Genomic DNA, 13527 nt, shown 5'->3' with positions numbered 1-13527 from the left:
GGAAAAGATTACAGGAGTCATTCACAAAGGCCCATCATTTTGGAGCGCAGAGACCTGTGGGATAAACTTTGAATAGAACCAGTCTGCAATAGGCAGTGTTCTATTCAATAGGGGTGAGTAGCAAGTGTAGCGTCCTGACACTGACTGATTTTTTTGTAATCTGGTGCTAATTTTAGAATACAGCATCTAGGGGGCTTAAGTCCTCGTAAAATGAGCACTAAGAGGTGTGATCTTGCACCTTTGTGCTTTTACACTTGTGCTTTCCCTCAGGTCAAGAATGACCATTTACATTTTACAGCTGAACTAAAACTTAGCTCTACACAGCAGCAGAGTTCATAATGATACACCTGCCACTGATTGTGATCAGCCCACCATTCTGTCCCACTTATTAAGATACCAGGTTACAAGTAAACATAAAACATTTAAAACTAAAATCAGACTATAGTCCACATTCATCCTTCAGGGTTTCTGGGCTTTTATTTGATTTTTTATTAAACTTTCCCTTCCTGTCTTTTCTTATGTCTGCCACCTCAGCTGGATGAAACACAAATGGGCAGGGGAAATGGTTGCGTTCTGCACCTCACACAAGATAAAAATCCAGCACGGGATGCACAGCGTAGGAGTAGGCCAGACATAAACTTAATGACAGGGCCCCATTGCAGCCTGTGTCTGCTGCTGTCTAAGTGGGATGACTGAATGGTGCTTAAGTTAGGCAACAGGTTTATGGCAGAAGTGGGCCATTTACATCCCTCCCCCTTACCCAACACTCATGAATACAGCACAGTATTTATAGGGATAGCGAATGGGGTCTCTTTGTTCTGAATAAGAGCAACAAATGAAGAGAGCGTGCAAAAATAGTTTTGCTTTCCTTGCTGTAAATTATCCCATGGACAGTAGTATAGAATCCCATAAACTTACTCTACTGTGCATGAGTGACTTGGACACATTGGAGGAGTAAAAAACATGGCAGTGCTGCACTACTTTTTCCCCAGACCACTGCATTTTTTTCCAGAAAAAAAAACTTGATGACAAATGATTTCACAAGGAGGGTACCTAACATTGGTGTAATAAACTTGTAATGTTGAACGGCACTTCTGGAAAGGGCTTTATTATTTCAGTATGCTGGTAACACCTAACATTGGCACCCACCAGTGACTTTGCCTTACCAGTACTTTAAACCACATTTATTGGTACAATCCTAGAACAGTGAATAATTCTTATTAATACAATTCCATAAATACATTAATCAAATAAATGTCATTACAACCATCAATTTCATAGCTTCATTTATCAACCTCTTGGCATCCCTGTTCTTTAATTTATCAACAGTGACACCACATTAAAATTCCTGTTCTAAACTACCCAGTTACCCAGCATCCCCTGACAAGTGTCACTCTCATGGCCAGGGCTGGATTACCCACTAGGCACTTGCATAGGGCCAGCCTAGTTTTAGGGGCCCGTGGGAGAGATTTCCTGTGGACAACACAGTGCCATTAATTTACCATTATATATAAAGAATTCATCCCTTACGTCAATGCAATTTGAAAAGTCTGTTATTCACAATAACCCCTTGTTGTTATCAATCAAGGAGGTCCTCACCATAGTTCTATATAACTAGACCTTATGTTGCTTTTGCCCACATGCATAGCCTTGCATTTTCATCATTGTAACTGTGTAAACATCATGCCAAAACCTATTTGCAGTTTCCATCATCTGAAAATACAGAAGCAGTACTTACAATGCCAAGCTTAAAGTCATTTTAATGAATAAGCTAAAAAGCAAATGACTAAGACTCCCCTGCTCCATTAACATTGGTCCAACAAGAGAATGTTGCCATTATTCCCATAATTATCATTCAGTGACTTATCAATCCAAGCACAAAAACTATGTTGGAGATACTCCACAAAGTGGAATATAGTGTTTAAAACTAATATTTGCTACTGGTATGGGACCAGTTATCCAGAATGCTCAGAACCTGAGGTTTTCCTTATAAGGGATCTTTCTGTAATTTGGATCTCCATACTTTGTCTATTAAAAATTAGTTAAACATTAAATAAACCCAACAGGATTGTTTTGCCTCCTATGATGATTAATTATATCTTAGTTTGGATCAAGTACAAGGTACTGTTTTATTATTACAGAGAAAAAGGAAATCATTTTTAAAAATTTTAATTATTTATTTTAAATGGAGACATTGTCGTAATACATGCTTGGGGATAATGTCTTTCCTGGATAACAAATCCTAATGGAAATGCTCAGGTTTTTTATGTTCGCACCAAAAATCCACCAATGCAGAGGTTCTGGGTGCAGACAAAGAAGAAAGCTGATATCAGCCTTGGGGCTATGTGGGGGTGCGATGTGGGGGTGGGACAATGTTCTCATAGGCTGGGTCATTGTTTACATTTGTCCTTCAGAACTCTATCTTGCCCCAAAGTACATTGTCACTCACAAAGTGGTTCTACTTCAAGCGCTGGTGGGCAAATAAGTATTCCTTTTTTCCGCAGGGCATAGGTTAATACTCTGGAAATGTATGCAGAACTGGTATGTTAAGTCGTGATGGGCAAATAAATTCGCCTGGCACGAATTTGCAGCGAATTTCCACGTTTCCACGAATTTCCACGTTTTACCAATCTCCCGCGAAAATTCGCGAGTGAAAATTCACCCGTGTCAATTTTCCGATTTTCACAATTTTTTCATGAAAATGTTCAAATTTCAAGATTTTTTTTGTGAAAACGTTCGAATTTCACTATTTTCTAGTGAAAATGTTTGAATGTCACTTTTTTTTGTGTAAACGTTTGAATTTCACTATTTTTTAGTGAAAACAGTCAAATTTCACGATTTTTTTTGTGAAAACGTTAGAATTTCAAGATTTTTTCATGAACTTTCCGATTTGACGTTTTTCCAGCAAATTTTTTCGCCATTTCACGAATTTTGTGGGAAATTCTCGAATTTTCCAAGCAAAATGGGAGAAATTCGCCCATCACTAATGATAAGGTGAATGGAGAGAGAGAAAAGAAGAAATGTGTGGGACAGGATGTGCTTTTTATCCATTTTATAACATGGTTTACAGAGCAATGAGGGTTCTTAAAAACTCATTAATGCAATGACAAACTATAGATCATACTAGAAAGATTACAGGTATGGGACCTATTATCCAGAATGCTCTGGATCTGGGATTTTCTGGATAACTAAACTCAATAAGATAGTTCTGTATCCAATAAGGATTAATTATCTTAGTTGGGATCAAGTGCAAGGAAATGTTTTATGACTGGTGAAAAAAAACCACTGGTCTCATATACATCCTTGTTGTCTTTAAGAATAAATAGGCATGTTTTCCCCCACTTGAAACTCAATTTAATTTTAGACAGGCATTTAATAAGTGCTAATTAATGCACCAAGAATAACATTTCCTAAGAAATACCAACTACTGTGAACCTTAATATATAACATATAATTGCAGTACTTCACAACTGATGCCAATTATTTACTTTTCAAATGAACAGAAGAACTTATTTAGGCAGGGTTCATTTGTCTTCAGTCTTAATTATATCAAGGCAATTATGGCCAAAGGCATTTGTAATTCTGGAACTATTATCGCTAGATCCTTTCTCATACGCATCTATCTATTGAAACCGGCTTAACTTCATGTATATGCGTAACAATGCTGTCATTCCCACCACATCCATTTAGGGCTTGCAGCTGATTCTAAATGCATAATAACTGAAGCTTTTCTTTTACTGCTGATATATTCTAAAAGACAGAGAAGTGGTACATATTAATTTGTTGTAGAAAGAGGCGCACTTAACACTGGAAATTATAAACTAATTAATTTAGGTTGTGCTGTTATGTTCTATTGATTGAAAGAGGATAAATAAGTGTTACCCCAGTAGCATATTCTGCATGTGTTTGCTCATTAACCTCATTTTTGTTCCAGTTTGTTAAACATTCCTACCATCGCAGAGAAATAAAAAGAAAAAATAATAATCCCAGGAGTACAAAGGAGTTTGTTACACTGTAAAAAAAATGTGAAAAGGGGTACACTATACAATAAAATACACATGAATTCTTGCCTTTGTTAAGCCACCCCTTCTTGAATAATAGTACAGTCCACCCAGCCAGAACAACTGCTCAGTGTGAATTGCAAGGATCAGAGTGCACAGAGTTCCAGTGAGATAGGAGAGGTAATGTAATTATAGTAAGATCAGCTCACTGCATTACAGTCTAAGGCAGCAGCAGAAGTTGCAGAAGCTGCTGTGCTACATTTCTACGGGTGGTTCCAGAAGCAGTGCTATTTCTGCAGATTCCATCCAATCCTCTCTACTGTTTTTTACAAGGCTACCAGCTGAGGAAACAACATGTTAAAGGATAAAAAGAAGAACATTGCCATCAGCAAAGAAAAGAAAACCCGGACTGAGGTGTTACATGGTTTTATCCAGCCCAGATAAAGTTGTGAATTCATGGACCCTTTGCACTTGCACAGGACAGGAAAGAGTTAAAAATCACATGGATACGCAAAGGGCTCTCCTTTAAACTCTGGGATTTGAACTTGTTCCTATTTGCCATTTGAGGGGAAAATTAATGTTGATTAAACACTGATGGCCAGCTCCTCGATTCTGCATGTGTTGGGACTGCTGTTCACTATATCTAAATGTATGGTTCAGGGTCAGGTAAGTTGTTTCTTTTTTTTTTTTTTTAAATGGTAATGAACTTATGAATGGTTTGCTTTACTACATGTCAGTTCTAGTCTTTACTTGGTGAAACTGTGCTTTTATTTAATATTCATATTATTATTATTATGAATAATAATTGAAAACTATTTTATACTTTTAAGGCAGAATTTTGATGGAACCACAAAGAGGCATAACATACATATTCGCAGATAACAGTATAATATAGGATAAAAGAAAACAATCAGCAGCAATTAAAATGATTTTTAAAAACTGCTAAAACAGATACACTGAGCCTAGATATTTGCTTATGAAAGACTCATTGTTTAAAAAAAAAAATTCTTGTAGAATGTTTCCAGGGGTAATAATCAGTGCATGCAACAAATAAGAGCAATAAGAGGAAGAGCTCTGTACCACTGTATATAATACACTGCGCTGGTAGTAACGTTTAATGAATCAGTTATGACACTGAAAGTGTAATGTTGTGGATATACTCATGGGGGAGCCAGTTTATTAAAAAAAAATGGAATTTGATACTAGAGTATTTAGACTGATATAGGCTTTTGTATATGTCGTTTAATATAAAGTACAGGATTGTATTCAAATCAGTCTTTAATGACTAATTGTATTTAAGTCCTGTTTTTCTGAATTCTTCTTCTTAGGTATGCTTTATCTCATTCTTTTTTGTCACCCACTGTACATAAGCATACAGTACAGATTCCCCTGTGCCATGTGGAAGGCTGCACATTTAAGCATGTGCAGTGAGAAACATGAGAATAAACATGAGAATAAATATTAAAAACAAAAAATACTGATATGATACATCACCGTTAACTCACAACTTATTTTTAAATCAATATTGATATAGAGGTGATAATTGGTTATTAGTCAACATAGAGGTAAACCTGCTGGGACAGTGTAAGGTTGTGTCATGTCAACTTATATGTGAGTTCATTTAGATCAGAATACAGATGATTCACCTATATACTGATGCGTTTCATGTCATAAGGACACTAAATCATATGATTAAGTGTCCTTGTGACACGAAACGCGTCAGGCGTTATTCTTCTCTTTTAGATGTGATGTAAAATAAAGTATTATATTTTATATATAATTTTTGGCTCTTCGAATCTACTTTCGTTGGATGTTCCGGATTGGTGCCTGCCTAATGTGAAGTGTTGTGAAAGGGGAACAACCCTTTTAAACCACAAATCATTAAGCTGGTTATTTTGTTGAATACATGGTGAAAAGGTAATACAACTGTTAGATGAAGGGTAGGACTACGCGGACGTTTTCAGCACGATCCGACAAGCTGCGACAAAACACCTGTGACAAGTCACATGCGACGGAAATAAGGTAAGAGATAGAAATGTCGGATTAAGTTGCAGCGTTGATCCGACGCAACAGGACTGCTTCCGTCAGTCATGTCGCATCGGATCAACGCTGCGTTTTGTCACAGCGCGTCAGATCACGCCGAAAACATCTGTGTAGTCCTACTCTAAGATACACAGTGTCCTTCAAGCACACACGACACATCTGTGTAAGCAAAAACATGTAAATTGTATTGCGCAATCTCTAGCTATGCTCTTAAAGGTGTAGTTTGCCTTTAAGTTAACTTTTATAGTTATAGAACGGCCAATTCTGGGCAACTTTTCAGCTGGTCTTCATATTTTATTTTTTAAAAAATAGTTGCTAGGGTCCAAATTACCAGGTCAGAAATACCAATATGTCTGGATATAAACTAAGAGATCATATGGAATTCATTTGATTCTACACTCCAATAATTCAGTAGGGATGTCGCGGACTGTTCGCCGGCGAACTTGTTCGCGCGAACATCGACCGTTCGCGTCCGCCGAATGTTCGCGAACGTAACGCAACGTTCGCCAATTTGGGTTTGCCTTAGCTGGCGCTTTTTTTTGCCACTTCTCCCCCAGACCAGCAGATACATGGCAGCCAATCAGGAAGCTCTCCCTCCTGGACCACCCCCACACCCCCTGGACCACTCCCCTTCCATATATAAACTGAAGCCCTGCAGCGTTTTTTCATTCTGCCTGTGTGTGCTTGGAAGAGCTAGTGTAGGGAGAGAGCTGTTAGTGATTTGAGGGACAGTTGATAGTAACTTTGCTGGCTAGTAATCTACTTGATACTGCTCTGTATTGTAGGGACAGAACTCTGCAGGGATTTGAGGGACATTTTAGGTTAGGTAGCTTTGCTGGCTAGTAATCTACCTTCTACTGCAGTGCTCTGTATGTAGCTGCTGTGGGCAGCTGTCTGTCCTGCTGCTGATCTCTCATCTGCATCTGTTCTTCAAACCACTGCCACCTAGCTGTGTGAGCTTTTTCACATTCTGTCTAAATATCAATAATAATACCGTCTCCAGAAACACCACCTGAGTGACGTAGTGTGATTTCTGCCCTTTACAGCACAAAACGCAGCGCTGTGTCAACAATGGATTTTTTAGAAACATTTTTGCCCTTGATCCCCTCTGGCATGCCACTGTCCAGGTCGTTGCACCCTTTAAACAACTTTAAAATCATTTTTCTGGCCAGAAATGTCTTTTCTAGCTTTTAAAATTCGCCTTCCCATTGAATTCTATGGGGTTCGCAACGTTCGCGAACCGTTCGCATTTTTGTCCGGACGTTCGCGAACATTTTTTCCGATGTTCGCTACATCCCTATAATTCAGCCCTAATTTATACTCAGCCTCTTTGACCCACATTATCTTGTACCTTATCTGCAGATCCCCTGGTAAATGCCTTTGACACCTTACACACAGATTCCTTTTTGTTGGTCATTTGATCTATGAGCTGAATGTTGTATATATACCAGAGAACACCACAGCTTCATTGTAATCCGCTCTAAAAAGGAACTAAAATGTTCTGAAAGCTTGCTATGATCATATTAGTTAGCCAATAAATGTATCACCTTTATACCACTTCTGTTATTTTTTTATTTCAAAAGGGTTGCCCTGTAATATACCAATGGGATCTAACCAACTCTGCTTTTAAAATGGTTGATGAATGGCCACAGCTTTATTTTGCACAGTTCACTATTAACACTGTGACCCAATGTTTTGTGCCATGCCTTCGTTGCTATAACAGTGCTTACTTGTCTGGGGAGGCTTTTCACTACATTTACTAATTTTATTGAGTTTTAAATAAACAAACAAGATTTTAACAGTAGTTTTGGACTGTTACGCAAATTCATACAGCTTAAAGCCCCCATACACTGGCCAATAAAATCTGCCGTCAGACCGAGTCGGCAGCTTATTGATCCGTGTGTGGGGCCATCCTATAGGCGTCCCCGATCAATATCTGGACAAAAGTCGGCCAGATGCCGATCAGACAGACAGGGTAAAAAATCCAGTTGGATCACAATGTTCGTTGATGCGGTCCCATGATCTGACCACCCATATGGCCTCCATTCTGATCTGATCTTTGGGCCCTAGGGCCCACAATCGGATCAACCCAATATCGCCCACCATAATGTGGGCATATTGGGTAGGGATCCAATTGTTTGGCGACATCGCTAAACGAGAAAATCTCCCTTTGTATGGCCACCTTAAAGGTGTAAGTGGCATGAAAAAGTAGCATGTTACAAATAATTGGTCACCATCTAAACAGTTTTTAAAAAAGAAAATTAAATTAAACCAAACCTAACAACTTTCAGCAAATATTAAGTACTAATCAATAAAAGTACTGTCATTCATTGATATGTGGGAACAGTTAGATAATTTTAAACACAATTCATGTGGAATGTTTGGAACCTTGTTGGTGATTGTTGCTTCCATTCAGCCAGAAGTGTATAAGTAAGGTTGAGTACTGATGTTGGATAATTGTTGACTAGTAATTGCACCTCTACATTATCAGGCCAATTAATAGAGACAACAAGATAAAATTACAAGAATAAATCCTTACTTTCTAATTCAAAGTAATCAGGCGTGTCTGTGTAAAAAATACAACACTCATTTTTGACAGTTCAAAGTTTTTACACCTTTCTAACATAAGCCCAACTTAATGAGCTTATGTCAAAATGATGGTATTTCTTCACTTTCATAATGATACAGATGCACAAGTGAATGCACAAATACACGCTGTACCATACAGATGTACCCATGCATCACTTTTTTCCTACACTACACTGGTTGCACACACCTAGCTGGCTGGATGGGGCAGAGCAAAGTTCCCAGGAAACATGCTAAACCAAGTACTGAAGGTATAATGTAACAGAGAGCTGCACTTAAGTGGATGCCATTTGATTTTGATCATGTCACGTGCTGCTGAGTGACAATTTACACTGACAAGTAACATGGTGAGGATAAACCATTTAAAGAAATGTCACTCTCAGAAAGAAAACTCCAGTTATGGCATGCAGACAGATATGTGAGGACGGAGCATCATAGTGTCCCTGAATTTCTTATGTTTTGCAATAAACACTGCCAAACCATTACATAGGACTTTTATAGGTTAAGGCCAGTGAGTGTTTCAGGGGCACAGTTTGCGATGGTAGCGGTGGCAACCTTACTATTGTCATACCAAAGTTCTGTATTTGTCTGCTACCCCTAAACATCCTACAAATTCATGGATTATCATTTTAAGGCTTTGTTACTTTTTTAAGGGAGTCATTTCAAGGAATTGAATTAATCATTAGCTAGCAGTTTCCTTACAAATACCAAAAAGCACTATGCACCAAAAAAAAAAAAAAAAAAGTGATTGCCAGCACATCGTTTGCCTTTAGTGATAATTATTACAAAAAATGCCCATCAACTGCACTTCCATTTTACCTTTTAGCATTCTGTTAAAAGTACTATGTACTGTATGTAATCTATGCAGTATTCACATTTTAAAAGTACCTTATTATATCTATCATGTTTAAAGGGATCCTGTCATCGGAAAACATGTTTTTTTCAAAATGCATCAGTTAATAGTGCTACTCCAGCAGAATTCTGCACTGAAATCCATTTCTCAAAAGAGCAAACAGATTTTTTTATATTCAATTTTGAAATCTGAAATGGGGCTAGACATTTTGTCAATTTCCGAGCTGCCCCTGGTCATGTGACTTGTGCCTGCACTTTAGGAGAGAAATGCTTTCTGGCAGGCTGCTGTTTTTCCTTTTTAATGTAACTAAAGGAGTCTCAGTGGGACATGGGTTTTTACTATTGAGTGTTGTTCTTAGATCTTTTGTTTGGCTGCTGGGGGGAAAGGGAGGGGGTTGATATCACTCCAACTTGCAGTACAGCAGTAAAGAGTGATTGAAGTTTATCAGAGCACAAGTCACATGACTTGGGGCAGCTGGGAAATTGACAATATGTCTAGCCCCATGTCAGATTTCAAAATTGAATATAAAAAAATCTGTTTGCTCTTTTGAGAAATGGATTTCAGTGCAGAATTCTGCTGGAGCAGCACTATTAACTAGTTCATTTTGAAAGAATTTTTCCCATGACAGTATCCCTTTAAGGAGAAGAAAAGGTCTTTTAACTTCGGGTGCCAAAAGTTAGGCACCCCAAGTGATCGCATGTACTTACATGAAACTGAAAATATGAACCTTAGTGAAAAAAGTCTATTTAGTTCTACTGCGGATGCGTCTGCCCTGGGAAATTTGAAGATAGAAGAAGTTGACTAACGGCCAGTGCAGTTTTCTCCTGATAGGGGCACCAGCCTGGGATTTCAGGTAAGTACATGCGATCACTTGGGGGTGCCTAACTTTTGGCAACCCCAAGTTAAAAGACCTTTTCTTTCGCCTCTAAACATGTTTATCATTACTGTATACTGTAATTGAATATTACACATCAATTAAATTCTCTAATAGAGAATTCTCTATTTAAAATGGCCACTTTTTCTAATTCTATTTTGTTTGAAAAAAAGTAGACAGTGCCTATAATGTAATAATTACCAGAAAGCAGTCCAACCAAAATGTAGTTGGACTACATTGTGGTTGTTCATTAAAACATCAAGAGGCAGATTTATCAAGGTTCAAATTTCGAATTCATGTGTTTTTTTTGTAACTCTATTAAATTTGATTTTTGAAATTTGATTGGGGGGTTATGTATCAAAAAACTGAATATCTAAAACAAATTTTATTCAATTTGAATTCGACCAAACTCAATTTTGAGTTTTTTTCTCAGAAAAACTCAAATGTCAGGAAGTCTAGAAACATCTCCAAATTGGTCACTGGACCTCTCCCATTGACTTATACATAAATTCAATTTGGTAGGTTTAAGTTGAGAAAAGTCAAATTCAAATTCTTAAAGGGCCAGAGTATGATAAATCTTGAATCAAATTCGAATCGAGTTTGGATAATTCCCTAGTCAAATTTTAAAGTTTTGAGCATAAAAAAATTGAAAATCCGAATTTTCAATTCAACCCTTAATTCTGCCCCTAAAAGTCTGTTCAATGATAATACATGTTTGTAGCAGAATTTTTATTAATTTGATATTAACCAACCCACTACTTTCCCCTAAATAGGACAACCTTGATTTCAGCCACTGTATTTATATATTTAAGTTAAATGTGTGAAAAAAAACCTTCACAATACAATAAAAAAGAAGTGCATACATGTCACAACCCTAAAGTCTAAAGCTCACCATATATGTGAAAAGGAAGAAGATACATACTGTGCCATTCAATATTGATTGCAGCCATGAGAGACAGCAGATATGCATATTTCTTAAGGTTCCTATGAATTATTGTTGTTTATAGCCCAGGTTGTTGGTTGGGGACTTCATGACACAAATGGTAATGTAATAAGTGAGGCTATGAAGGGTGGTATATCCTTACAAAGGAATCATGATAGAAAGGCATGGAGCAAGAGAGAAAGTTTAAACCGATGAAGGCAGTGTAGTTGGTTTAAACTAAAGAAATTATGTCTTTGAGAGGAACAGATGAGATGCTAGTAAAGTGTACAAGCTCAAAGGTCAAAATTAAAATAAGAATTGTTATAAGTAATCCTGTAATTAAAGGGGTGTCATGATGAAGATTTCATCATTTGAGATATCACTCGGATAAAAGCAGAAAGATTATAGCTTTGAAGTTTAGCACAGACTTAAGGTGTTAGACTTTAAGGTGTTAAATTGGATGTCTTGAGGTCTGTAAGTAGAGCGTTACAATGGACAGATCTGTCAGTAGTGTTTGACTGTGGTTTTGGTGAAGGTTGAAAGGGGAAATGCAGAATTCTACACAATCCAGCTTCCTGTACCCATCAGTAGTAATACCAATTGATCAGGATCATATAAAACCTTGAGAGATTAGAACTGAGAGATGAAACCACAGCAGACTGGTCAATCGTATTCCAAATCAGGACCATAGGGAAACTAAAAATGGAGACAAGGGATGGTCTGAAAGACAATACCAATTACTGCTAGATAAACATTCTGTTACTGCTGGAGTTCAAATGTTAAAAGAAGATGAGTAAGAAAACCAAGATTAAGATGGGTTAATAAGATGTCATAGTTATCATTGCAGAGGAAATAAGCAATTGGGATACAAAGTCAAAGATGAAAGTAGCAGCATATGAAGGGATATTTATAAGCAGTTTTGACAGAGAGAGCGTGGAAGAATCACATATGCCTTAAATAAAGTGATTATCTTGCTTCTAGAGGTTGTGGAGAGAGGTTTTTGCAGTACAATTCCTTATAGTGTTTTGAATAACCAGAAGGGTTGATAATAGGCTGTAGATAGATGGCTGAAAAAGAGTACTGACTGTGATGCAGTCAGTGATTTGCAGTTCTATATGAGCCATGTACAGTGCAGTTTTAGATATAAAACTTCATTACCCATGCTGTTTAACATCTGAACCCACCACCCTTCTGTTATGCTGTTTTTAACTTTATTCTATCTTTGTGATCTCTGTTCTACTGTTTTTCTAAACTTGATTCTGGAAAACTATTGACTGTGGTATGTGTAGGATGAAGACAGACATGGTAGTTTACTGTGAGTTATAGAATAAGCATATTTTGTTCTGTTTTTCTGGGTATTATAGTAGACCCAACAATATCTCATAAGGGGACAATCCATGTTTTGCAAAAGGGGTAGTGCATATGGAAGGTAACGCCAATTGTAGTGCCTCACCCAAAGTATACCATAAAATGTTTGTGGTTTTTGCTAACTTTTTTTCTTATATTTCCTTTTGTGCACTCAACCAATCACTGATGCTTGTGGTCTGTAGGGGGTATGAAGTTATGAAGGTGTTGAGTGATGTGTAAGGCATGGCACACCGTTGGTTTGCACGGACGGTATGACATATGGTGCGACTGACAAAAAAACAGGGCCATACCAAAATATTTTTATTAGCCATTTCATCCCCCCTTTGCCCAAATTTGAAACACCATGGGCAACAAATTATAGATGGGTTAACATATATTTTGGAGCTACAAGTTTACCCTTTATGACAAATAGATTTTAAGGAATGAGGGTGCAGTTCATTATATCAGGTTGTAGTTGTTGGAAGGAAGTAGAGTAGCAAGGTTAAGGGTACAACATTTCTTGATAGTCAAGTTATTATTGGACAATAAAGCAAGTTCATATTTGGATAATTGTGCTACAGATCAATGGCTTGTGTGAGCAGTATAGAGAGAGTGGGGGCTACACAGGGTAAGTTTGTTGGCCAGAACAAGATCACTGCATTTATCAACAATCGATGCTCCTGCGGCTAAGGTGCATAGGCACCCTGGTAGGTCTCAGGCCATGGGATCAAGGTAATAGCTGTAATAAGCCACAGGCTTATCGATGTAAGCTTGGGTTAAAACACCAGTAGCATGTTTGTTTTGTTTGTGGCAATACAAGCTTTTCAGTAGTCTGGCAGGCCAAGGGCAGAGGCTTGCTGAAGCGCCTCTCTAAGAATGTAGAAATATTTATCAGCTTCAG

General features: G+C 37.6%; 1 protein-coding gene across 1 annotated transcript in view; it reads left to right on the top strand.

The window, feature by feature from the left end:
• Positions 1-3904: 3904 nt before the first annotated feature.
• pth2r.L (parathyroid hormone 2 receptor L homeolog) overlaps positions 3905-13527 on the top strand; it is an 85056-nt gene continuing 75433 nt past the window's right edge. Inside the window, exon 1 of the mRNA XM_041576644.1 lies at positions 3905-4667. Within this exon, the coding sequence (XP_041432578.1) occupies positions 4596-4667 (72 nt within the window). The 5' untranslated portion in view covers positions 3905-4595. The remainder of the gene's footprint in view (positions 4668-13527) is intronic.

This window comes from Xenopus laevis, chromosome 9_10L (genome assembly GCF_017654675.1).
Source record: "Xenopus laevis strain J_2021 chromosome 9_10L, Xenopus_laevis_v10.1, whole genome shotgun sequence".
Classification (NCBI taxonomy): Eukaryota; Metazoa; Chordata; class Amphibia; order Anura; family Pipidae; genus Xenopus; species Xenopus laevis.
The sequence above is the reverse complement of the archived record's forward strand: the minus strand, read 5'-3'. Positions and strand labels throughout refer to the sequence as shown.